Below are 27,263 nucleotides of genomic sequence, written 5' to 3'. Positions count from 1 at the left end.
GGTCGGCCATCTTGTTGACTCGATTGGTCCCCCAAAAAAAATGCAATATGCACAACTAGACCCCTAGGGAACCTGCACATGCAATTGACACAGATCCCTTTGGTAACTTTTTGAGAAATAGCGGTAACCAAACTTCAATTGTCAAAATCCAAGATGGCGGCCTTTCGGCCATCTTGTGAGCCGATTTGTCCCAAAATACAATATGCACAACTAGACCCCCTAGGGGAACCTACATGTGAAATTTAAAAAAGATCCCTTTAGTACTTTCTGAGAAATAGCGGGTAACAAGGAATTGTTAACGGACGGAAGGACGGACGTACGACGGACCATGGACAAAAAGCGATTTGAATAGCCCACCATTGATGATGGTGGGCTAAAAAATACGATAATATATTATATTAGGCTACCGCACGAGTACTGAAGATGTGAACCCCATTAAAAAACGAAAGGTAGGCTAATTATGAGTCAAAATCATAAATCACCCGATTCAAAACAAGAGGCCCAGAGGGCCTGTATCGCTCACCTGGTTTTTTTTTTTTAGTAATTAATCACAAGACTCTGACAATTAAAAAAAAAAATAAAAGCAAAATTTGACTTCCAAAGTTTAATTTTGTATCACAACCATTCAATGATGCTAATTTGATACATACAAATATGCTATCCAATACATAGGTTCAGAGACAAAGTAATTTATATGAAGGTTAGTAGCCTAAATGACCTTTTTGACCTCGCTTCTACATGTATTGCCGTCTAAGGCCCCGGAAGTCAGCCCTATCATTTGTACAATTTCAAATCCCAACCCTATAAGGATGCTACCATTGCATTATAAGTGCTCTTCCATTCTTAGTTGCAGAGAAGAAGTCGTTTTATATGGGAATTAGCTAAATTAACCCTTTTGACCCCACCCTTCAGGCCCCCGGGGGGGTCAGCCCAATCATTTGCAAAATTTTGAATCCAAACCCTATAAGGATGTAACCATTGCATTATGATGAGCGCAATCCCATGTTAAGTTGCAGAGAAAAAGTCATTTTATATGGAAATTGACCCTTTTTTACCCCACCCCTCTAGGCCCCCGGGGGTCAGCCCTATCATTTGCACAATTTGGAATCCCCACCCTATAAGAATGCTACCATTGCATTTATGGGTGCTATACCCATGCTTAGTTGCAGAGACAATTAGTCATTTATATGGAAATAGCCAAATTGACCCCTTTTGAACCCCGCCCCCCGGGGGGTCAGCCCTATCATTTGCACAATTTTTTTGAATCCCCACACTATAAGTGATGCTAACCATTGTATTATGGGTTGCTATATACCATGCTTAGTTTCAGAGAAGAAGTCATTTATATGGAAATAGCCAATTGACCCCTTTTGACCCCGACCCTCATGCCACCCGGGGGGGGTCAGCCCTATCATTTGCACAATTTTGAATTCCCACCCTATCAGGATGCTACGATTGCATTATGGGTGCCTATACAAAATGCTTAGTTTCAGAGAAGAAGTCGTTTATATGGAAATAGCCAAATTGGCCCCTTTTGACCCAAGCCCTCAGGCCCCCGGAAGGTCAGCCCCATCATTTTGTACAATTTTGAATCCCCACCCTATAAGGATGCTACCATTGACTCATTATGAGCATGCTATCCCATGGCTGGTTTTGTTTCAGAGAAGAAGTCATTTACATGATGGAAATAGCCAAATTGACACTCCCTTGTGACCCCGCCCCTCAGGCCCCCTGGGGGTCAGCCCCATCATTTGATACAATTTGTAGAATCCCAACCCTATAACGATACTACCATTGCATTATGAGTGGACAATCTCTTGCATAGTTTCAGAGAAAGAAGTCGTATTTATGAAATAGCCAAATTGACCCCATTTACTGAACCCAATTTGACCCCCGCCCCTCAGGTCCCCGGGGAGTCAGCCCCATCATTTGTAACAATTTTTGAATCCCCACCCTATAATGATGACTACCATTTGCATTATGGGTGGCTATCCCATGCTTGGTTTCAGAGAAGAAGTCAGTTTTATATGGAAATAGCCAAATTGACCCCTTTTGGCCCCCCCGCCCGCTCCAGGCCCCCCGGGGGATCACATCAGCCCCCATTTGTACAATTTTCAGTTAGTAGCCATAAGATACTACCAGTTCAAATTTTGTTGAAATCCGACCAGCGTGTTAATGGAGACAGAAGTCGATTGTTGACGGAGACGCCGGACGCTGTGGTATCCCATAAGCTCACCTCGGTCCTCCGGACCAGGTGAGCTAATAAAAAACCTAGAACTAAATTAAATTGTAAACTACCCTTATAGATTTCAAATATTTTTTCTTAATCTCTATGTTTTTCTGTATTTGACCAAAAAAAACAGTAACAATGAAAATGTTTTGCTATGGTGATTTATGCCTTACCATGATAATTTATATACAGTGTACCATTCCACAGATGGTTTGATTTTGATTCATGCCGTAATTGATGTGCAGTAGTATTTTTGAGATGACGTCATTTCAAAATTCAAATGATTTGATTTTTTTTACAGTTACAGTGACTTGATTGTAAGCACCTGATTGGTCCATAGATTTTATCTAGTTTTGTGTGCAATATGTGAATTTTACGAGCAGTACAGAGCTTTTCGATCCAAGATTACTCTGTTGTCGTGTGTGAGCTTTACTAAGTGGACTGACTGTAGTTGGTGTTTGTGTCCATGGTGAGTTTATGTAATATTGGTTGTATGTCTGCACTGTCCTAGTGTTGTATTGTTGGGATAGAAGCCGGGAGCTGGTCCCTCATGTATATGTGTGTATGTGTCCCAGCGACGGCCTATAGTTAAGAGGCAATGTGTGTGTCGTTATATGTTGTATATCTATATGACTGTGGTCAGTATTCAATAAACCTGTTGAAATGTTTATGTGAGTTGTTCATTTCTTTGTAGTAGACGCCCAAGACCCCTAGTCAGAACCTGGGTCAGGTGTGGTGGGTGATACGCCTACAAAAAATGATCTATGTCTGACAATAGAAAGATCGGGATGTTTTCTCCGCTTTAAAAGTTTCCATCTCTCAAAATCTAAGATGATGGCAAGTTGCATTATGCAAATCTAGGGCCTAAAAAAATGTGGAGCCTAAACATATGAAATTTGAGAATGATCCCTTTCAGCGAAATAGCAGTAACATCCTTTTACTATCGAAATCCAATATGGCGGCCATTATATTTGGGCCATAATATAGACCAATCTGTCCCAAAATGCAATATACACAACTACTGCTCTAGGGGAACCTACAATTGGAATTTGAGAAAGATCCCTTAAGTGCTTTCTGAGAAATAGCAGTAACAAACTTTAGATTATCAAAATCCCAGATTCTTTAATGCCTGCTAGCCATCTTGTTGACTGATTGGTCCCAAAATGTAATATGCACAAGTAGGGCTCTAGCGTTTATGTATTTAAGCCAATATTGGTACATGTTTACATCTTTTTATACTTTACCAGTGTATATAATTCTATCGCCGCTGTATAATCCCCATTGGTGTACTCCTTGTTCCCAAGTTCTCGTAGCTGCTTTGGATCGTCCAGCTTGACTTCTTGTCGGAGTGGATTGGGTGGAGCTGGTGACTTCTGTTTCGACTTTCCCGGAGGCTTATCTACTGAAACATACATAAGAAGATCCTACATGAGTGGCTATGTGATATGAAATTTATCAAACGAGTTCAATAATTTGATATGTCACGAGCCTTTAGGCGATTTGCATATCAAATCATTTGTCGAGTTTGATAAATTCCATATCACATAGTCACAAGTGTAAAATTTGAATTGATACCATAAGGCCATTCCAATTAGATTTCTTGTTCTTCGGATTTTGGAATTTTAAAATAAGAGCGAGCGAGTGAATTTTTTTAGTTCTAAAATATTTTGAAACCGGAAAAAAATGGAGGGAGCGAATATTTTCACAGGATTTTGAATCAGACTTTTATGCTTATTTCTTGAAATAACACTTAATAACCTAATCTTTATGTTAAAATATGAGTTTTGCTGTTTTCTTCAGTTTTCAACATTCATAACTGTATCAAAGATGTGAAAAAGGAAGTCAAATATTAACAAGGTATTTGTGCAGCTATTGAAAATCTACTATCACACAAAATGCTTTCAATGCATGGTATATTTCAATTTGAAGACAAATCATTACAAATTTAACATTGGATAGCGATGTTTAGTACTTGAAAGGAAATAAGAAAATAGACAAGAAATCTACATGTATGTCTTAGTAAACTTTACTTTTTGTCAATAATTTCAATAATTAATTTGCTGTTGACAGAGTCTTCAGCAAAAACAAACAAACAAATAACCAGCGATTAGCATCAATAGAAAATCTTTTAAACCAATATAACCTCATCCGACATGTACATTCTTTCTTAGTTGTCACATAATATTGTATGAAACTGACAATTTTTTATTTAGCATGTCACTTATTTAGCTACTCATATTTAAAATGAGATATGTTTATACATGTTACTACAAAAACTATAAACACAAAAATTATTCATTTTAATGACATTCCTTCATTGCCTTTAAAAGACAAATGTACAAATGTATGGACAGCATGCCTCAAAAGTTTCACGACATGTATATCAGCATTCATATCATAAAAGATATATTTTAATTTCCTTTTTTTATGATTTTCTCATGAAACGCTTTGGTAATTCAAACGCAAACATATATATATATATATATATATATATATATACATATAACCTATCAACACAAAAATGAAGGCAAATATATGTTACATTGTTGTAGAAGTCAAAATGAAACATAAGTAACACAAGTTTGGATCCCAGTTAAGTGTATAATTTACTACCGATATTTGACCGAATAGCAGATGATTCGTCACCTTGCTGTCAAAACATGTTGTCGAACGCAAGCTATGCGGGCCACATGTCAAAATACACACTGACCGGGTCTTACGGTCTTAAGATATAAGGTAACTAAGATGTTATTTATTTAGCGATTGCCATCATATAATTGACATGCCTGATTTTCATTTTTCGTTTGTAAGTCCGCCAGTCAAATCACCTGTCATGGTCGCTATTTTTAATGTCGAGATCGAACGCAAAGTCTTTTAAAAGAGTTGTGGACATCGGCAAAAACAGACTGAAATCAGGACACAACCTATTAAAAAGTTGGTGTCCCTCAGTCTCTATCTCTAAGTACCACTCTGTCTGCACATGGTGGCAGAAAAGACTTGACATTTATGTTGTTGTAAGACACTTGCGTGTTTGAAGAACACAAATAATACAAACATCTGAGAGACCAGTAAACGGTGACTAGTAAAAACGAACCCTATAAAAAATTATTTTATTTTCATTTCATTTTTTGGAAAATAGGAGCGGGAAATCCGATGAACAAGAAATCAAATTGGAATGGCTTAAATTTTATTATTAGTAATATAAGTGAAACTTTTAATTTCGCCTCTAAATAAAACAGTAAAAATTCAGGTCGTGTGTGATGTTTCCGTCTACAGAGACAATCCTGCGACGTCATATAGAGATTATGACATCAAATCTATATGCGATGTCATAATAGTGTTATTACACCTGTGATAAATATTTTTCTCTGTACATCCTAATGATTCAGAACCAACATTTACTACAACACATGTAAATTTCCTCTTATTTAAAAGTGTAAATATCTGGAACAAATAATTCATAAATTTCCAAACAATTATCCTATAAAGGGGAAAAATATACATTTTTTTTTTTTTTTTTGCAGGATAGGCTGGGTCGATCATCGGTGACCTGAGGTAGCTCAGTCAGTAGAGCATTTGGCTAGTGTTTGGTGGTTCCGGGTTCGAATCCTGGTCTGGCTGCTACATTTTTTCCTCTCCTGTTACAAAATTTGGGCCCAAGTAAACTATCCACGGTGGTAGTATAAGGGTCTCATATGTCTAAATGGGTAAAGTATGGGTGAAGTTCTAAATCTAAATTATTTTTGATATTTCATTCCAAATAATAATTTGTCTATTTTCTCAACTACCTCTACACTGACCTTTACTATACTGTTTGAGCAGCAGGTCAAACAGTGCCTCCTTCTCGCCTTGTTTTACGTAGTCTATGGGTGTACGGCCATTTCTGTCCTTGACCTTGACGGAGAAGCCTTTATCCAGTAGAAGGCGTGAGACCTTAAGAATGTGGCCCATGTCCTTTGTCTGAGGATTCTTAGTAATGACGTGGAAGATAGAGTCGCCACGCTTGTCAGTAATCTCACCGATCGCTGAGCCAAAGGGCAGGTATGGGATGTCATCAAGTATCATGGTTAGTCCTGTTTAACAATGAACATTCCTATCACTTAAAACTTCAACATCACATAAAGAATTCAACATCAGTGGCTAAATTGTGAAATATCTGTAAAGCAATATAAAGATGCCCATCTGCCTTAACACACTCATCTGATAACATTGGCCAGGAAACTGAATTTCATTGAATTGATATGTCTATATATTTCTTTGGAATCCATTTTGGATTTTAGACAGACAGGACTGCTCTTTCCTTTAAATTCATACAAATAGTTAGCATCAATAACTGTATAAAAAATTTTTCAAGATGGCATCCAGTCTTTAGATGTCCGTTATAACTAGGACCCTAGGGGAACCAAACATGTGAAATTTGAGAAAGATCCATTCAATTACTTTCTGAGAAATACCTATAACAAACTTTGAATATCAAAATCTCAAGATGGCTGCCTGGCAAAGCAATCTTGTTGACAACGATCGGTCCCAAAATGCAATTTGCACAACTAGCGTCCCCTAGGGGAACCTAAATATGAAAATTTGAGACAGATCCCTTCAGTACTCTATCTGAGAATAGCGATAACAAACGTTAAACTATCAAAATCCAAGATGGCGGCCTGGCCAGGCCTCTTGTTCACCGATTGGTCCAAAATGCAATATGCACAACTAGGGCCCTAGGGGAAACCTACATATTTAAATTTAGAGAAAGATCCCTTCACGCACTTTTGAGAAATAGGGATATCAAACCTTAACTATCAAAATCCAAGATGGTCCGCCTTGTTTTTCCTATCCAGCCTCAAAATCTGTATGGCACAACTAGGGACCAAGGGTAACCTCCTAATGTGGAGTTAGTTTGAACAAAATCCCTTCCGTAGTTCTCAAGAAATTGATGATAACAAACTTCAATACTGCCAAAATTAAAGATGGCTGCCTGGCGGGCCATCTTGTTTTTTTCGATCCAGAAAAAGAAAAAAAAAGAAAAAAAAACCCCCAAAATCTGTATGGCACAACTAGGGACCAAGGGTAAACCTTCATGTGAAAGTTTGAACAAAATCCCTACAGTAGTTCTCAAGAAATATTGATGACAAACTTCATAACTGCCAAAATCAAAGATGGCTGGCAGCCATCTTGTTTTTCCGATCAGCCACAAAATCTGTATGGCACAAATATGGAAAAACTCACCAGTACTTTGTAAGGGAGAACTTGACCGCGAGCATGTAAAGGGGCTATATTTGTGTCTGTTCGTGGTGGCTTGCCAGTAAAGGTGAGAAAGTTGGCAGCAAGTCCATGTTCGTCCCGCCTCCGCATCGTTGTTCAAGGAGAACTGTTAAGTAGAAATATTCATCCATTCCGTGGTATATACTCGTCTATTATTACTCGAGTATGAAGGGAGAAGATGGTCGCAAAGGTCATCTCCGGTCGTTGGTGGCGTTTAGGTGCTACAACCAAATCCCTTTAGGCTCCTTTATGAAAGTTCCAACCTACATAAAATCTGAATCGTTAAACTTACACAAATTTAAACAAAACAATTCAATGCCTTCAACAAAATACTATTCACTACTAACTGCAAACTATCTTATTTTTGTGGCAACTGAATTTTGTGCTTTTCTGCAGAATTACTTATTCACGACAATTTACTTTCACGATGTAGATTCTATTTCAATTTTACATGTTTTTTATAACAATATCACCTCGACCGTTATTCTTTCGATTTGTGATTTCCTATCACCTGCAAAATACATGTACATGCTGAAGTTTTTATACAGTAGCATTAACCAGCCTACAAACGACATTTTATCATTTAACAATCTATACAAACATTCCGCTCCTGTTTTATTTGTTACGGAGTGACTTGAGTCAAAGGGAGAAATCAGAATTTGTTGGAACAACTTACACAAACTAGCCTACAACAGAATGTCCTTTTGACAAAATTGAAACTAATAGCATTCATTTAAGTCACCTGCAGACTTTAATTTAATGCTCAACATCGAGTCCTGTAAATTGTATAAATTTTATTGTTCCATATTCAGTCACCTTCAGACTTTTGATTTAAAGCATTTGTATCGAGTTACCTGCATCCTTGGCATTGGTCACTGTTCGTGAGCTGCCCATGACCAGGTCACGAATGGTTTTCCATTCTCCAGCCCTGGACAGTCTCGCCAGGACATATGTCCAGTCTGCGTCAGTATATAAGCCTGTAGCTTTGGGTACAACCTGTCGTGGTATGTACCAAGTCTGAAACAATTACACCCGCCGGCTTATGACAGATTAACCTTACTTTCATGGAGGCTAATGATCTCGATTAAGTTCCTACCCTCTGATGAGACTAATGATCCATTAACCTTACTTTGATGGAGGGCTAATGATCCATAAACCTATCTTTGACTGGAGGTTAATGATCCGTATAAACCTTTACCTTTGGCGGCTAGTCCCTATGCTCCCACTGATCAAGCTTTGGGATAATTGATCCCATAATTACAACCTAGGTTGAAGGAGACTGTATGAGTTGATTACTAGCCTACGCTAATTGATGGAGGCTTCATTACGACCATTCTCGAATATTAACCGTCAATCGCTTGTCAAGTGACAGACCGTTACCTCCTTTGATGGAGACTAATTGATCGATTAACCTACCTTTGAATGGAGGCTAATGATCCATTTAACCTACCTTTGATGGAGGCAAACGATCCATTAGAGCCTACCGTTTGATGGCGACCTAATGCAACCTACCCTTTGATGGAGACTAATGATCCATTAACCTACCTTTGATGGAGGCTAATGATCCATTAACCTACCTTTGATGGAGACTAATGATCCATTAACCTACCTTTGATGGAGGCTAATGATCGATTAACCTACCTTTGATGGAGGCTAATGATCCATTAACCTACCTTTGATGGAGGCTAATGATCCATTAACCTACCTTTGATGGAGGCTAATGATCGATTAACCTACCTTTGATGGAGGCTAATGATCCATTAACCTACCTTTGATGGAGGCTAATGATCCATTAACCTACCTTTGATGGAGGCTAATGATCCATTAACCTACCTTTGATGGAGGCTAATGATCCATAAACCTACCTTTGATGGAGGCTAATGATCGATTAACCTACCTTTGATGGAGACTAATGATCGATTAACCTACCTTTGATGGAGGCTATCCATTAACTAATTGATGGAGACTCAATGATCGAATTAACCTACCTTGATGGATGGAGGCTAATGGTCCATCCATTAAAGGAAGATGATCGTAACTTTTTGATGGAGGCTAATGATCCATGTAACCTACCTTTGATGGAGGCTAATGATCCAGAACCTACCTTTGATGGAGGCTAATGATCCATTAACCTACCTTTGAATGGAGGCTAATGATCCATTAACCTACCTTAACCTATGGTAGGCTAACGATATCGATTTAACCTACCTTTGATGGAGGCTAAATGATCCATTAACCTACCTTTGATGGAGGCTAATGATCCATTAACCTACCTTTGATGGTAGAGCTAATGATAGCCATTAACCTACCTTTGATGGAGGCTAATGAAATCCATTAACCTACCTTTGATGGAGGCTAATGATCGATTAACCTACCTTTGATGGAGGCTAATGATCGATTAACCTACCTTTGATGGAGGCTAATGATCGATTAACCTACCTTTGATGGAGACTAATGATCCATTAACCTACCTTTGATGGAGACTAAAAGATCCGATTAACCTACCTTTGATGGAGGCTAATGAACCTACCTTTGATGGAGGCTAGTAATAATTTGATAAACCTACCTATGATGGAGACCTCCATTAACCTACCTTTGATGGAGGCTAATGATCGATTAACCTACCTTTGATGGAGGCTAATGATCCATTAACCTACCTTTGATGGAGGCTAATGATCGATTAACCTACCTTTGATGGAGGGCTAATGATCCATTAACCTACCTTTGATGGAGGCTAATGATCGATGGAGACATTAACCTACCTTTGATGGATGGCTAATGATTGATTAAACCTAACCCCTAATGATCGATTTTACCCATTGAGGCTAACTGATTGGATTAAACCTACCTTTGCGATGAGACTAACGATTGAATAACCTAACCTTTGATGTAGGCTAATGATCCATTAACGTAGCTAACCTAAAACTACCTTGATGGAGGCAAATGATTCAATTAAACCTACCTTTTGATGGAGACTAATGACGATTAACGTACCCTGAGGAGAACGAATAATCCATTAACCTACCCTTGATGGATACTAATGATCCATTAACCTACCTTTGATGGTAAGGCTAATGATCCCATTAACCTACTTTATGATGGAGACTAATGATCCATTTAACCTACTTTTGATGGAGACTAAATGATCCGATTAACCTACCATTGATGGAGACTAATGATCAATTAACCTACCTTTTGATGGAGACTAACCTACCTTGGATCCCAATAACCTACCTTTGATGGAGGCTAACGAACCATTAACCTATCCTTATTGATGGAGATCTAATGATCGATTAACCTACCTTTGATGGAGACTAATGATCGATTAACCTACCTTTGATGGAGGCTAATGATCGATTAACCTACCTTTGATGGAGGCTAATGATTGATTAACCTACCTTTGATGGAGGCTAATGATCCATTAACCTACCTTTGATGGAGGCTAACGATCCATTAACCTACCTTTGATGGAGGCTAATGATCGATTAACCTACCTTTGATGGAGGCTAATGATCCATAAACCTACCTTTGATGGAGGCTAATGATCCATTAACCTACCTTTGATGGAGGCTAATGATCCATTAACCTACCTTTGATGGAGGCTAATGATCGATTAACCTACCTTTGATGGAGGCTAATGATCCATTAACCTACCTTTGATGGAGGCTAATGATCGATTAACCTACCTTTGATGGAGGCTAATGATCCATTAACCTACCTTTGATGGAGGCTAATGATCGATTAACCTACCTTTGATGGAGGCTAATGATCGATTAACCTACCTTTGATGGAGGCTAATGATCCATTAACCTACCTTTGATGGAGACTAATGATCCATTAACCTACCTTTGATGGAGGCTAATGATCGATTAACCTACCTTTGATGGAGGCTAATGATCCATTAACCTACCTTTGATGGAGGCTAACGATTGATTAACCTACCTTTGATGGAGGCTAATGATCCATTAACCTACCCTTGATGGAGGCTAACGATCGATTAACCTACCTTTGATGGAGGCTAATGATCGATTAACCTACCTTTGATGGAGGCTAATGATCGATTAACCTACCTTTGATGGAGGCTTAACTGAACCGATTAACCTACCTTTGATGGAGGCTAATGATCCAAGATTAACCTACCTTTGATGGAGGCTTAATGATGTCCATTAACCTACCTTTGATGGAGGCTAATGATCGATTAACCTACCTTTGATGGAGGCTAATGATTCCAATAACCTACTTTGATGGAGTTAAAATCCATTAACCTACCTTGATGGAGGATCTAATGATCCATTAACCTACCTTTGATGGAGGCTAATGATCCATTAACCTACCTTTGATGGAGGCTAATGATCCATTAACCTACCTTTGATGGAGGCTAATGATCCATTAACCTTACCTTTGATGGAGGCTAATGATCGATTAACCTACCTTTGATGGAGGCTTATTGATGGCTCAATTTAACCTACCTTTGATGGAGGCTAATGATCCATTAACCTACCTTTGATGGAGGCTAATGATCCATTAACCTACCTTTGATGGAGGCTAATGATCGATTAACCTACCTTTGATGGAGGCTAATGATCCATTAACCTACCTTTGATGGAGGCTAATGATCGATTAACCTACCTTTGATGGAGGCTAATGATCGATTAACCTACCTTTGATGGAGGCTAATGATCCATTAACCTACCTTTGATGGAGGCTAATGATCCATAAACCTACCTTTGATGGAGGGCTAATGATCCATTAACCTACCTTTGATGTGAGGCTAATGATCCATTAACCTACCTTTGGATGAGGCTAATGATGATTAACCTACCTTTGATGGAGGCTAATGTGATCCATTAACCTACCTTGATGGAGGCTAATGATCCGATTAACCTACCTTTGATGGAGGCTAATGATCCATTAACCTACCTTTGATGGAGGCTAATGATCCATATAACCTACCTTTGATGGAGGGCCAAATGATCCATTAACCTAGCTTGATGGAGGCTAATGAACCAGTACCTTTGATTGGAGGCTAATGATCCATTAACCTACCTTGATGGAGGGATTCATAAAACCTACCTTTGATGGAGGCTAATGATCGTAGATAACCTACCATTGATGGAGACTAATGATCCATAAACCTACCTTTGATGGAGGATGGTGCTAAATGATCCATTAACCTACCTTTGATGGAGGCTAACGATCCATTAAACCTACCTTTGATGGAGGCTAAAATGATCCATTAACCTACCTTTGATGGAGGCTAACGATCCATAAACCTACCTTTGATGGAGGCTAATGATCCATAAACCTACCTTTGATGGAGGCTAACGATATTACAGCCTCGGCCAAGAAACTCCTCTTTTGGTCAATAGTAATATCTTTACTGTTGGCAAAACCAGTGAGGAAAGCATGAAAGGACGCAGCAAAATCTTCCAGAATTCTCAGGACTTGTCCCTTCCTCCAATGCCCCTGTAAAGTATAATTCATGTGATTCAACTGGGAATTTAACAATTCATATGTCCCATACATAAATCAGTATCCCTGTATATTCTGATTTCATTGAAAGTCAACAATATACTATGTATATCTATACAATGCTCACACCAAATATTCCAATATTCCATGTATTGTCAAAGCCTGCTTGTACATTACATAAATCAGGATTCCTGTGTATTCGCGCATTATTGTATGGCATTTTCCTAATTAATTATTAGGGGGTTACATTGGCAAAAAAGAATAGGGTCGGTAGGTCGGGATGGATTTTTTTTTTTTTTTTTTTTAAAGTGTCTTTAACTAAAATAAGTTCCAGAACTGGAGTCTATCGAAATCCCGACTTTTAATTTTGTTTTGGAAGAAAAGTAAAAAAAATTAGGGTCGGGGGTAAAAAAATAAGGGTATCGTCAGGTAACCCTAAACAGACATATTATTTTTTTGGCCTTATTGTGAATTATTAAAACCTGTATAATGTGGAAACCTACCTATATCGTCCAAATAAGCTGGTCCCGATGACATCTGATTTAAAGTTATACTGTAATTCTTCAGTTGAATTACACAATATGAAATATTCACAACACAATTCAGATGATTTAGGAACAGTTCCATTGATTCAAATGTAAAAGGATTCCAAACATATCAATCAGATTTTTTTTTATCAGCTAATTTCTATCATCATTCCAACTCTAACATGTAGTAATATTTTATCACCACAATGCAGATAATTTAGGAATTTTTAGGAAATTATTCGAAATCCCAAAATCAAAATGGATTATCAGTTCTGATTTTAATTTTTTGGCAGGATAACTTTCGATGAGAGACATGACATGGAATTATATCCTCCCATACTTGACATGGTTATCGTGTGGTTGCTTGGGAAACAATAATTCTGTCTTTTACCCGGGTAGGGAAAGGACAGCTCACACGTACGTGCGCTAGACAGTAACAGGACGTAATCATTACATGCAGTGACTATATGTCAACGAAGTCATCAATTTTGACACATTGGGCCATTTCTATGATGGCAGCATTTTGGAAATGTTTCTAGATGACTGCGTTTTCATAATGTTTTGTTTAAGTAATCTTACACTCAGGTTGAGATTAATAGAATCTTACATGAGTTTGTCAAGTGGACATGGGATATCTCAACCCAAGTGAAAGATTTTGGCTAATCACCCGAAGCTTGCCGAGGGTTGACGGACAAAATCTTTCACGAGGGTTGAGATATTCCTGTCCACTTCATAGACCCATGGTCGATTCTTTTTCTCCCATACTTTCACAAAACATTATGAAAATACAGTTTTGGAAAGATTACCAAAGTGCCCCAGTGCGTCAAAATTATGATGTCGCCGAAAATAGACGCAGCATGTATTGATGACGTCACGTTATTGTCTAGCACATGTGAGCTGTCTTTTCCCTACCCCGGTAAAAGATAGAGTTATCTTTCCCTAGCAACCGTGGGATAACCCTGTTAAGTATGGGAGAAATACCTGTCAACCTGACAGACCCATGTAAGATTCTATTAATCCATTGGTTCTCTGTAAGAGACAGATAATCATCCAACATGTGGAGATTTTCTCTCACCTTATATCAGCCTCTATCGTATTTCTCTTTAAGAGACTGATATCTCTCACCTTATACCAGCCTCGATCGTATTTGATAGCCATTTCAGCGTCAGCCAAGGCCTCCCTGTGCTTGCCCTGGACGCTGAGGACGTTGGATCGGTTCGTGAGAAGGACTGCCGCTTCGTTGTTGAGGGCCTGACAGCTGATGCACTTTGTAAAGGCCTGGGTGTAAAAGTCGACAGCCTGGCTGTGGTAGCCATTATTCTTATGTGCCTTATTACCGGCCTCTTTTAGTTGAAGTACGGCCTTTCTAATCTCCTCCACTACAAATTAAATCAAATAGTAATTAACAGAAATATTGTAATTATTTTATTCTCTTTATAATTTGGTAAGCTATAATTATAGCACAATAAAAACTAGACAATTTCATAAATAAATGTCCCCCAAAACATGACCTGGGAAGTTTTATTTCCCTCTCTCAACTCATATACCAAATATGATATTCATGCATCTCATATAGTAAAAATGATGTTACAAATATGATATTCATGCATCTCATAGACGAAGGATAAGTAACCTGACCACAAACTACTAGGTTATGTAGAGCTGTACTGCCGACATTGTCTTTAGCATCCTTCCCTTCAGCAGTCTTCAGATAGCTCTCAAATAGATACTTCAGGAAGTCCACTTGGCCTGTCTAACAAAGAGAGGGATACTTAACAAAATTCTCAAATTGATATTTCTAGCAGTTCATATTGGCCTGTCAACATTATTTTTGTCTAGAAGCAAGGAAAGTTACACAAGCGTTGAAAAATCCTTCGAAATTCTGTTGGTTTTTTATTAACCCTCACAGTATGGCATTCAGTGACTCCTCTATCATGAGTAAAGGTGTCCTATTCTGTATCTAATCAATCTCTTTAAAACCATACTGCATAATCTTAGAAAGAATGTTTTCATGTCCTAGAATTTAGACTATAATTGCTCTGGTAGTAACCTGTACTCATAATTTTAGCAGCTGTCATATTTCACAGATTCTAAGCATGCACCCGCGAAATACGCATAATATAATCGAAAGCTAAAATTGGGTTGGTGTTAGCTAGGAATCTCTTATACTTACCCACTGCCAAAAGCAAGACGTAATTCCTGTGTGTATAGCGGGCGTCTCCAGTCGTTTTTTTATCCTATGTCCTGAATCGATGCTCCGTTTTTACACAGCGACACCAGAAAGCTTATCTGGCCCCATCCCCATCTTCTTCAGAGTCTCCCGTGTTTTTTGTATCAACACTTGAACCAAGAAACGCAACAAAGACCTGATGTCTGCAGGGTGTTTTATATGCGGACACCCTTCCCATGGACTGGGAGGTCCAGAATGTAGTTTCCTAGGACCAGCATACTGATCCTATCCCATTGGTTAAACTAAGGCGAGCTGTAACACAACCCGCGAGATGAGAGAGGGGTTGTAGGGCACTATTTAAGGTTATCAAGCCACTCAGATGGGATCCCTCAGTAAAACGAAGTCAAACGATCAGTTAAAATTTTATGTTATATTCAAATTCAGATTTGGTTTAAAGCAAATCCAGGGCCCAATTTCACGACCATTCCTTGAGGAAAAAATCTTAAATTTCCATAACTCCTTAACTTACAAAACTCCAGGAAAAAATCTTAAGTTCAGGAGCCCTTCCTAATCCTCTCCTTAAGAGAATTTTAGGTTAAATATAATATAACATTCAAATCTCATATAGTAAAAATTTTTATTCAGACATATTTTTGGTCCAAGCATTTACGATGCTATTTTTTACTGCAGCAACAATGTAAAGCGTAGGCCAATGCTTCATAAAAATGTCCCCAAAAACATGGAAGTAAACAGTTCTTCTCTCAAATCGGTTTTATTAAACAAATATGATATTCATGCATTGTCAAATCAGAAGTGCGAGGAATGATGTTACATACAAGTATTTTTGACAACTTTGTACACCAACTACTAGCCTTTTATGCAGCCTATTATGGCATGGTATTTGTTATTAACTCTCTGCCCTCTGTTTGTGCGCTGGCAGTCTTCAGATATGGTCTAAATAGATACTTTGTATTAGGAAGTCCATCTGACTGTTAAATGATTTATAGCGCGGAATATTAGAATGGCCGTTACACAAGTCTTAATATGTTCAGGATACCAACAGAATCTACAAATTGTTCATTTTTCACGAGATTGTCTTCCCCTTTGTTTTGATGTGGCCAAAACATTATGTCTTTGCTAGAATTGTCTTTAACTTAGGATGTTCCACTCAAGTCGTCAGATAATTCTCTCAAATAGATACTCCCTGGGTCCACTTGGCCTGTCAATGCTCCGTTTTAAGAGAAGGATACTTAAGCTATAATTCTCAGATTGATATTTCTAGTGAGTTCATATTGCAAAAACGCAACTCAACATTATTTTTGTCTATCATCAAAGTTACACAAGCGTGAATAATTTGTATTCGATAATTTTAGAAAGAATGTTTTTCATGTATTATGCGCCAAACTTCGACTCACAATTGGCATTCAGTGATCCTCTATCATATTATTTTTCTGTATCTTATCAATTGTTCACAGATTTGAAAAATCCAAACTGCATTAAGAAATTAAATTTAGAAAAATATGTAATTTTTCAAAAAATTTTCTTCCGCTATCGAATTTCACAAAAAAATTATTTATTGGTTTGGGCTACAACAACCTAATGTTCTAATCATTACATTTGACCTAATTTTTGCAGCTTCATATTTCACAGATTCTAAGCATTGCGCCCGCGAAATACGCATAATATAATCGCAAGCAATAATGGTTTTGTTACGCTAGAATCGTCTATACTTACCACTAGGCCAAAAGCAAGACGTAATCCGTGTGTATTGCGGAGCGTCTCCAGCCCGTTTTTCCATTGTCCTGATATTGATGCTCGAACGTCCGTTTTTATCACACGGGACAACCAGAAGCTTCTGCCCCATCTCGGCCTGATACTCACTGTGTGTTTGTATAAACCTCTTGACCAAAAATACGCTACAAAGAGACATGTTGTGCGGGGTTTTGGGTATATGCAACACCTTTCAATGGGACTGGTAGGGTCCAGATTGTAGTCCGAGAGGACCAGCAAACGGATCCCACTTCAATTGGTTAGGACTTGGCGAGCTGTAACACAACCCGCAGTGATGGAGAGAGGGGTTGCAAGCCACTCTGATGGTGTCCTCTGTAAAACGAATCAAACATGACGATCAGTTAAATTTTATGTATATTCAAATTCAGATTTGGTTTAAAGCAAATCAGGGCCCCAATTTCATACAAATTTTGGCGCAAATGCGGAAAACTGTAAATTATGATTTATTTGCATGGATTTAAATTCTATGGTCATGTAATTTGCCCCTATTGGCTATGAATGCCAACTGAAAGAAGTTCACTGTTTAAATGTTGACACTATTGCTCTATAACCCTGAAGTGACTGATATAGTGATAACCTACCCTTTAATGAACATGTTGTGTTGATGGTCTCCACCATGAAGTTGACCGTTTCTCTATCCTCAGGATCTATACGCAAACATAGGTTGAAGCCCTCTATAAGAGGTTGAAGCGAGCCGTAGTTATCCTTCAAACCCTTCAAAGCCATCGCTGCTCTCCAATGTCCCTTTTGAAGAAAGTCAAAATTTATTGTAGACATCACTTTCTATTGAAGAAAGACAAAATTTATTCTAGACATCACTTTTCCTGTTTTTGTTTCAAAGCCACAAGCAATAGCACAGTGAGTTTTCTTTCAAATTAAAGCGATTTGAAGGTTCTATACTGCAAATAGCCGTTTACAAAATTTAGCGCTGTACATGATTGTTGCATAATCAACTTAAATTAAATAAAGTTTATATTATACTTTAGGCCAGCGTGGAAAGTCAATAGTGCATCTGTTGGCGTCACGCAGTGCTCCCCTGAAGTCTCCGATCTTAGCCAGAACTAAGGATCTGTTACTTAGGGCCCTTGGTAACTCCTCCATCAACAGCTGGGGTACCTATGGCAACATGGAAACGGCCGTAGACATTTATTTATTACATGTTGTTGAAATTTACAACAAATTCTAAATTCAATTTCTGAAATATCTTAAAATCGGACTAATTCACGTACCAAGTGATGCCTGATAAGGTTTTTGCGGAACTATTGTTTCTATTGCTGATGGAATGATATGTCAAAAGATGATATCCTGCGCTTATGTCATTTCAGCGGGAAGATTACAAAGAATTACATTCCATCACCACTGAAGATGCTAATCCCGCACAAATGTTATCAGTTATCACATGGTACATGAATTAGCCCCATTGTGGAGTCTTCCACATTTGTGAATGCCTAAAGGTGCCCCATAATTTACTCCACTTATATCCTCCTTTATGTCAGGAATCTGTGTACCAAATTTTATAAAAATCTGTCAAGTAGTTTTGGAAGAGTTCACCTGACAAATTTGTGTCTACAGAAAACCTGATTCCAGTATACAGGGCTCGAATTTTACATTTTTTGTCACTTGCTAAAAATAGCAAGTGCCCTAAATTTGTACTTGCTAAAAAAAATTTAACTTGCAATTAAATATCGGAATACAAATCACAGTTTTGTTAAATATAAAATCATTTATTTTTGCATGATGATATGAGGTGTATGTGTACATTATGTATATCAACAACATTATTGCAAGAAGTATGTCTTCATATTTTCACATAGAACAATATTTCACAATCGATATGTCATTTTTACAGTTGTCCATGAAAAAAACTACTTGCTAAAATAAGCAAGTGCATATTTTTTTCACTTGCTTTTCTGGTATATCTACTTGCAAAAAGCAAGTGAAACAGTATGAAATTCGAGCCCTGAGTATACCTCCCCCTTCCCCACCGTAACTTCATTGTGTGAGGTATAATAAAACAAACACATACCGATCATGTATCTACCAAACAATATTTATGCCTAAAAAGACCTTTACCCTTATAAACATTTTCAGTACACTTACCTGGGCAACCATTTCGATGATTTGTGAGTAAATGTCCACAGCCTGACGGTACAACTGTTTGTCCACATAACTCTGAGCACAGGCCTTCAGCTGTGATAAATGCTGCATATAAATCACCTCTGGGAATACATCTGAAAATAAACGGTGGGAAATTATCAAGTAAGTATTCTTGTCCATCTCATGCACCAAATTTTTACCATAATTTTCTAATTAGTGTTCTGGAAAAAATTTGGTTATTTATTACTATAAGACTCTTTCATATGTGGATATGAAGGATAGGAATATTCTACCGGAGGGTCACAAAACATTTTAAAATCTGAGGCTTGCCGAGGGTTTTGCAACATTTTGTGATCCTGAGGGTAGAATATCCCTATCCTTCATATCCACTTAAGAAAGAGTATTTTTCTTTCATACCTCGACGTTTTATTGCAATTTTACAACTATAATATCCCGCCATTTTGAAATAAATTCGAAGAAATCGATGGCTGAAATTCAATTTTTCATACATGAATAAATAAGTGATATTTTGAACATAAACTCCGTTGTTTGCATCTTTTATAGTAAAACCAGTCAAGTTTGTGAAAAAAAATGTTAAAATTTTACCGAGGAAATAGAAATTCTGTTCACGCTGTAACTTCACGAGGCTTTATTGCATGGGTAGCCATGCAATACAGCCTCAGGCGGTATGAGTGTATTGCCCTAGACCAGCCAGTATTACACCCGTAGGTATGAAAGAAATATATGTATGTTCTATTGTAATGCCAACCACTGTTATTTCTTGGCAGGCCAAATGTTTAGATGGTCGTAAATCCAATACAACAAGAAGTTCCACAGTTATAGCACGTTTGACTCATCTAACATTGAATGAAGGTCAAAGGACATGTAATCCAACAAAATTGAAAACTCTTAGGAAATCAGGAAGATCTAAACATTTATATAGTTAACAGTTTTAAATCAGATCTTTTCATATAAATTGGACTGACTTAAATGAATATACTTATGAACAACAAAATGAAACACAACATTCACCCACATGCCTTACCATGGTTACAAACAAACCACCTTCTACATACCACGCATGCCTCGCTGTGGAGCAAAAGGCAGCGGCTGGTTCCATTGGCCTGCCATGCTGGTTCTTCAAATCACTGATCTCGTCCAAATATATAACAAAACATGATCGAGGAAGCTACATAGCTTCCACTTCAGACGGTCCTGGTCCGCACCTAAATAAAATTTTAATACCACTGGTAAATCCATGTATACTGTACATCCTTAATTTATGCTACTCCTCTATCAAGATTTTACAAAGATACAAATCACAGTGCATGGACCCATGATAATCGAACACTTTTGTCACCATGCAGCCTGAACTGTCAGGATTGCACATTTTTCTGGACTGCTACTTTCAATTTAGTCTGCAAATCATTTATTTATTATAATTTCCTCGTCCTCCGATTCTTGTCTGTATTGCAGGTTTTCCTAACTGTCAATGTTCGGATTATCTACATGGGTCAGTCCACTGTAGATTTTTATTTTAAGCCAATATCTATATTATAATTATAGCAAGACTACAATGAATCTAAATTAATGGATATAACTGAACAGAAGCATTAACTATACCTGATATTTGTATACAGATCTATATTTTATAGTACCGTATATGATCCAATAAGCGCTTCTTTCCCTGTAAGTTTATAGCTAACATCGGTAACCCTTCCCCTTATTGAGACCTTAATTTCACTGACCTTAAATTAAATGCAGCCTGCAGACATGTATAACCCTGCCCCCCCCCCCCCCCCAATATTTCATGGTGAGGATATATATATACACATGAAGCAAAAAACTTTATGTATAACCCTGCCCCCCCCCCCCCCCCCCCCCAATATTTCATGGTGAGGATATATTATATACACATGAAGCAAGCAAAAAACTTTAACTTATTTTCAGGTTTACAAAATTACCAATATGTCTAGATCTGTATACATGCAGACAAATGGGTATAGGTTCCAATGAACTAGCTATAGCTGTTTATAATGTTTCATCAGTCGATTTATAGCTAGGCAATTCCACAATAAGCCATGATCTCATACAACAAGAATTACGCGTAATTATAAGTATCGCTTGTACCGCATAACTATGATGGAATATTTAAACACATCCGAGAAAAAGAACACTAAGTTTCACAGCCTCTGCATCCCACAGCCTGAAATGAATCCTGCAATAATTAGGTGAGTTTGAAGTGATAATGATCGATGTCCTTCAGGTATGTTTAAAGTTTGGTTAGGATTGGACTTAAAACTTTTCACGAACTATTGTTGTGGGCAATACAAAAACATAACTTGGTATTTAAATTTACACTTGATCAGTTCTATAATAAATGCAGAGCTCAAGTTTAAAAATTACAATTCACCATGCCATGTAGTTCTTACCTTGATCAACGTATCATATGTGCTATTGTGCTACTATGAAGGCTATTTAGTCAGTTTTAAAAATAGATCTAAGGTTAGATAAATGCTGAGACTATCATTCCATGAACTGTGTATACTTTCGGTTTTAGAAGTTTTCAGATAACAGGTGCATATATATAGTCACTATTATCAAAGGTTTCATTATAATCTTTCAGGAGAGGCGGTAAAATTTCAATTTCAGGGGGTACTTTTCTTTACTATCAGGCAAGTACCGGGTACGGTCTGATATTGAAACCCCTGTTATTATCATATACTGTAGTGTAATTGGATACTGCCAAATATTTTCAATGATATATCAAGGTCATATTGTACAACTTCCTAATTATGAAATGGATTTACTTTGTGGTCACATATAAACATAGTGCAACATGTGACATGTGTGATTTTTGTAAACAATTATTATCATAATGAATTAAAGTGAACAGTCGGGCATGGATGGCTAAAGTTGGTAAAAATGGTGTGAATGTATCCAGTATAATTTCTTATGAAATAGAAAAATAAAATCTCTCGCCAAAATCTGTCTGCGTACGAAGAAATTAATTTAAATTATAGGAATCCTAAAACGTCCTCCCGACTGACTATGTCCATGGTTACATTTACACGCAGCCTCGCTTTCAATGCTTTCAACTTTCCTTTACTTTAATGGTCAGAACTGGGAAACGTAAGCAGAACTTGGCCGTCGTTAATATGTGAGAACTTTTGGAAGGCCAATGAACGCATTTAGACTGGTTTTCTTTGCCCGACTATTCACTTTAAGACAAAGAAATATTATTTATTTGTACAGCAATGCAGGCGCATACAAAATGTTCTTGGTTTTGGACAATATTCTAACTTAATTGATATTAGCAAAACATAATCATGGCCACATTTGAAGCAATTTAAGCTATTAAAGCTATTAAATCTCAATCTGTAACTGAAAAACAGAAGAAGACATTAAATAAATTCAAAAATTTTCAAAGTGGCTGCAGCTATCTTAAATTTCAGAGTGACACAATTAGTTTCAACAAAATCTCATTGGACCAAATAGGGATGGGAAAATCTTAAAATTTTTAAAACATGTCTTTCATAATATCAAATGTGGTGGCCATCTTATATTTAGGCTTTGGAACGACTTAAAATCTAACATAATTTGGTCAAGACTATCTCAATATCCTCAGGTCAATCCCATGATTCAGTGGTACTGACGCAGAAGCATTAATTGTTTATTTTTTTGTTTATTTGATTATTTAACGTCCTTTTAACAGAACAGGTCTTTAAACTAATACTTGTAACTCAGCCACTGCTGCAGATATGGCAAGATGTTTTTGAGGCCATAACATCTAAGTTACTTTTGATATGGGCTGACTTTTCCAATGCAACAGGGCTCGACAATTACGTTTGTCCGTACCAGTGCAAATCTCTGTCGGACAAGTATATCATGATACACACTTTCACGCTCGGACAAGTGATTTTTAGCTGTCAGAACTTAATTCTCAGAAATGCCGAAAAATCGGATTTGAATCCAGGACCTTTAGAACACTAGCCAAATTCTCTACTGCTGCATAAGTTTAAGCCACCTGGTCATCGATGATCAACCCAGTCCAATCCTGCTACATAATGTACATGTTTAATTAGCTTTTCCTACCTTTTACAGTTCTAGCAGTTTCCTTATAACTTAAATCTTCAGATACAAAAACATCTGATGGACAAATCCCCATTACTGTACGTAGGTCATTTTTATAAAATATGGGACAACTAAGTTATTACAACAGTGTGGACAAAATATTGTCATTTTCTTAAGGCGATCTACCCCTTTATCAAACCAGGAAAAGAACAAATAAAATTACATATCAAGGACAGTAACAGATGTTCACAAAAAATAAACATATCGACACATATTATAGAACATATTATAACTATATTATAAAACAAGGACATAGTCATTCAGATCCCCCGCCAATAAACAGCCTTGACATTTATATTAGACTATAACACAAATGATGGGTGGAGTTTTGCAAAGTAACATTTACCATGATATTTTCAGCAATGTTTCCATGGTAACAGAAAAAGTGCAAAAAATGAAAACCTAAAAATAGCAAAAAGGTACTACTAGACCATAAAAAGAATGTGTCTATGAAGTTTCATGGAAATATCTATGCTTGTTTTAGAGTTATGCTCCGGAAATGAACCTGCTACAAAAATATGATATTTTCAGCAATGTTTCTATGGTAATTACAGAAAAAAAGCACAAAAAGTGAAAACCTAAAAATAGCAAAAGGCACTACCAGACCATAAGAACAATGTGTCTATGAAGTTTTCATGGAAATATCTCTGCTGGTTTTAGAGTTGTGCTCCGGAAAAATTCTTACACAAAAATCTGCAATTTTCAGCAATGTTTCCCTATGGTTACAGAAAAAAGTATAAAAGTGAAAACCTTAAAATAGCAAAAGGCACTACTAGACCATAAGACCAATGTGTCTATGAAGTTTCGTGGAAATATCTCTTTTTCTGGTTTTAGAGTTCTGTGCACCAGAAATGAAACTCCTAGTACAAAAAATATGATATTTGTCAGCAATGTTTCCATGGTTTACGGAAAATTTGCAAAAAATGAAAACCCTAAAAATAAGCAAATGGTACTACTAGACCATAAGACAATGTGTGTATTAAGTTTCGTGGAAATATCTCTACTGGTTTTAGAGTTATGCTCCGGAAACCATTCATACGGACTTACGGAACGGAGGGAACCCATTTGTATATCCCCCCCAACCAACTTCGTTAGGGCGGGGGATAATAATCCTACTTGCAGTTTCATGTATATAGTGTGAAACATTTAAAACATCATCAGATACCACCGGTTTTATAAGTCTCTGATTTTACAGTCATAAATTAATTAGTGAGAATACACTTCAATATTTAATATTATGTTTTCCATTTATTTGGAAATGTTAACAAGTTCTAATATTATAAAATAGCCATGGCATACTTGCAGTACTATATAGTGTGAAACATTTAAAACATCATAGGATACCACTGGTAAAAGTATCTGGTTTTAATTGGTGAGAATACACTTCGATATTTCACATTATGATTCCATCTATTTGGAAATGCAGACAAGTTCTAATATCTCATAAACATTATTGATAGAAATCAATCTAGGCGTATCAAGGAAGTGTACGGGGATTCCCCGATCAATGCACGTTTTTGGCAAAATTCACGAGTTGTCACAAACTTCTCTTTGCTTTGCTTTTAGTGAAAACTTCAAACTTACCGTTCAAACATGTATACTTTCTTCAAATCATGTATCCTCAACTTCACAATGGAAATAAATAATCAAACCGTAGTTTCTGAACACCAATGACTAGACACGGCGAAAAAGAAAGTAAAAAAGCTGCCTATTCAACGAAATTATTTCACATTAATTACGTTTCTATCTATTTGGAAATGTAGACAAGTTCTAATATCTCATAAGCATTATTGATAGAAATCAATCTAGGCGTATCAAGGAAGTGTACGGGGATTCCCCGATCAATGCACGTTTTTGGCAAAATTCATATATGAGTTGCCACAAACTTCTCTTTGCTTTGCTTTTTGTGAAAACTTCAAACTTACCGTTCAAACATGTATACTTTCTTATGTATCCTCAACTTCACAATGGAAGTAAATAATCAAACCGGAGTTTCTGAAAATCAATGACTACACACGGCGAAAAAGAAAGTAGAAAGCTGCCTATTCGACGAAATTGTCCGCCATTGTTTACAAAAAAGTCGCTGTAAATGAGACCAATGTTTGGGACGCAAGATAACGAATATGAACGATAACTATCATATACTTATCACACAGTTAGATAACAATATCATTAATTTATCGTTCTTACCATCTCTGGTCGTCTGACATCTTGATTTTAGATTGATATTTAGTTTTTAGGCACGCACGTCAAATTTGACAGCACTTCCCGCCACGGTCACGTGTCAACTAATTTTCATTTACACCTCTCGCACAACGCTATTTGTTAACGACTAATCGTTTAGGTATAGTCTAATGCCAATGGGCGGGAAAATTTCAGTTTGCTATCAAATCTGATAACATCAAGAACTTTAGTTTAAAAAACATATTTCATACAGTTAATCACAGAAACCTATGTGTTATGGTTTTTGATAATTTTTTGACGTTTTAAATGCTTCGAATTTTATGTTTTTGTTGAATATGCGACAAATATATTACACTGTATATTACAACATAGGCTAGTTCTACATGCAATATGTTTAGTTCTACATGCAATATGTTTTAAACTTGTATTCATACTGTACAATCTTTTAACTTCTGCAAAAAGAAACTATTTTTCTGTTTCGAACACTTACGAATAAATACATGCACATGAACAAGGACGTAGATATAACTTATAAATCCTTGAACAATATTATCATGATAACATCCACGTTTATTTAAACATTTTTTCGTGCATAGGTTGAAGTAAATGAGCTCAATCCTGGTGTAATGTGAAGAGTCTGTCGACAAAATGGCGACTTTATTCACCTGTAGATCTCCTTCAACCCCAGGATTTTATAACTTTTAAGCCTAACATGAAATGGGTTATTTTTATGAAAATCTCTAGCCACAGTCGTATAAAAAGATGAACTATCTCCTACCCAGAAACGGTATTATTTCCATTATCCCAAAGGCAAACAAAGCAAGAGAGTTTCTGAAAAACTGGCGACCAAAATCACATTAAACGTTTAACCAGGGACGTACAATGTATATGAGACTTACTTATAAATCCTTCGTTTAAGCTTGTCGAATTTAAAAGAAAAATCGATAACCTCATTCATTAGAAACAGAAAGGCTTCATGAATGATAGATTTATTGGAGGAATTACAAGACAACTATATGATATATTTCAGCATACGGGTACCCAAGACACTAGTACTCCGGTATTATACTTCTAAGAGACTAAAACATAATCTGACAGCATGTCTTATCAATGTAGGATTAGAGAATAATATCTTTATTAAAACAAAATATGCGCCCATATGATATATTTTGTCTTTTATTCGTAAAGTGTTAGATATGTTATTGTGGTAAAGATTTTATTTCTATTGTTGGATATAGTCCACGATCTATTTAGTGATTTTAAAGTTATTTCACAAGATTATAATATCCAACCGTAATTTAAAGCGTAACTTAAACCTAGGTGGAAAGTTCACTTTTCATTTATTTATATTTGTCAAAAATGTGCCAAATATCCGTGCCGTTTGAGAAAAGGAATGGCT

General features: G+C 36.9%; 1 protein-coding gene across 1 annotated transcript in view; it reads right to left on the bottom strand.

Moving 5' to 3' along the window:
• LOC138308597 (TPR and ankyrin repeat-containing protein 1-like) overlaps positions 1–25,973 on the bottom strand; it is a 150,651-nt gene extending 124,678 nt beyond the window's left edge. The window contains 14 exon segments of the mRNA XM_069249642.1: positions 3,475–3,632; positions 6,031–6,303; positions 7,454–7,595; positions 7,733–7,752; positions 8,344–8,506; positions 11,560–11,606; positions 12,799–12,955; positions 14,614–14,867; positions 15,127–15,237; positions 18,031–18,193; positions 18,431–18,565; positions 19,550–19,680; positions 20,623–20,772; positions 25,871–25,973. Of these exon segments, the coding sequence (XP_069105743.1) occupies positions 3,475–3,632; positions 6,031–6,303; positions 7,454–7,595; positions 7,733–7,752; positions 8,344–8,506; positions 11,560–11,606; positions 12,799–12,955; positions 14,614–14,867; positions 15,127–15,237; positions 18,031–18,193; positions 18,431–18,565; positions 19,550–19,680; positions 20,623–20,677 (1,809 nt within the window). The 5' untranslated portion in view covers positions 20,678–20,772; positions 25,871–25,973.
• Positions 25,974–27,263: the final 1,290 nt, after the last annotated feature.

The sequence above is a fragment of the Argopecten irradians genome, chromosome 15, assembly GCF_041381155.1.
Source record: "Argopecten irradians isolate NY chromosome 15, Ai_NY, whole genome shotgun sequence".
Taxonomy (NCBI): domain Eukaryota; kingdom Metazoa; phylum Mollusca; class Bivalvia; order Pectinida; family Pectinidae; genus Argopecten; species Argopecten irradians.
Note: the sequence above shows the minus strand (reverse complement) of the source record. Positions and strands in the feature narration are given on the sequence as shown.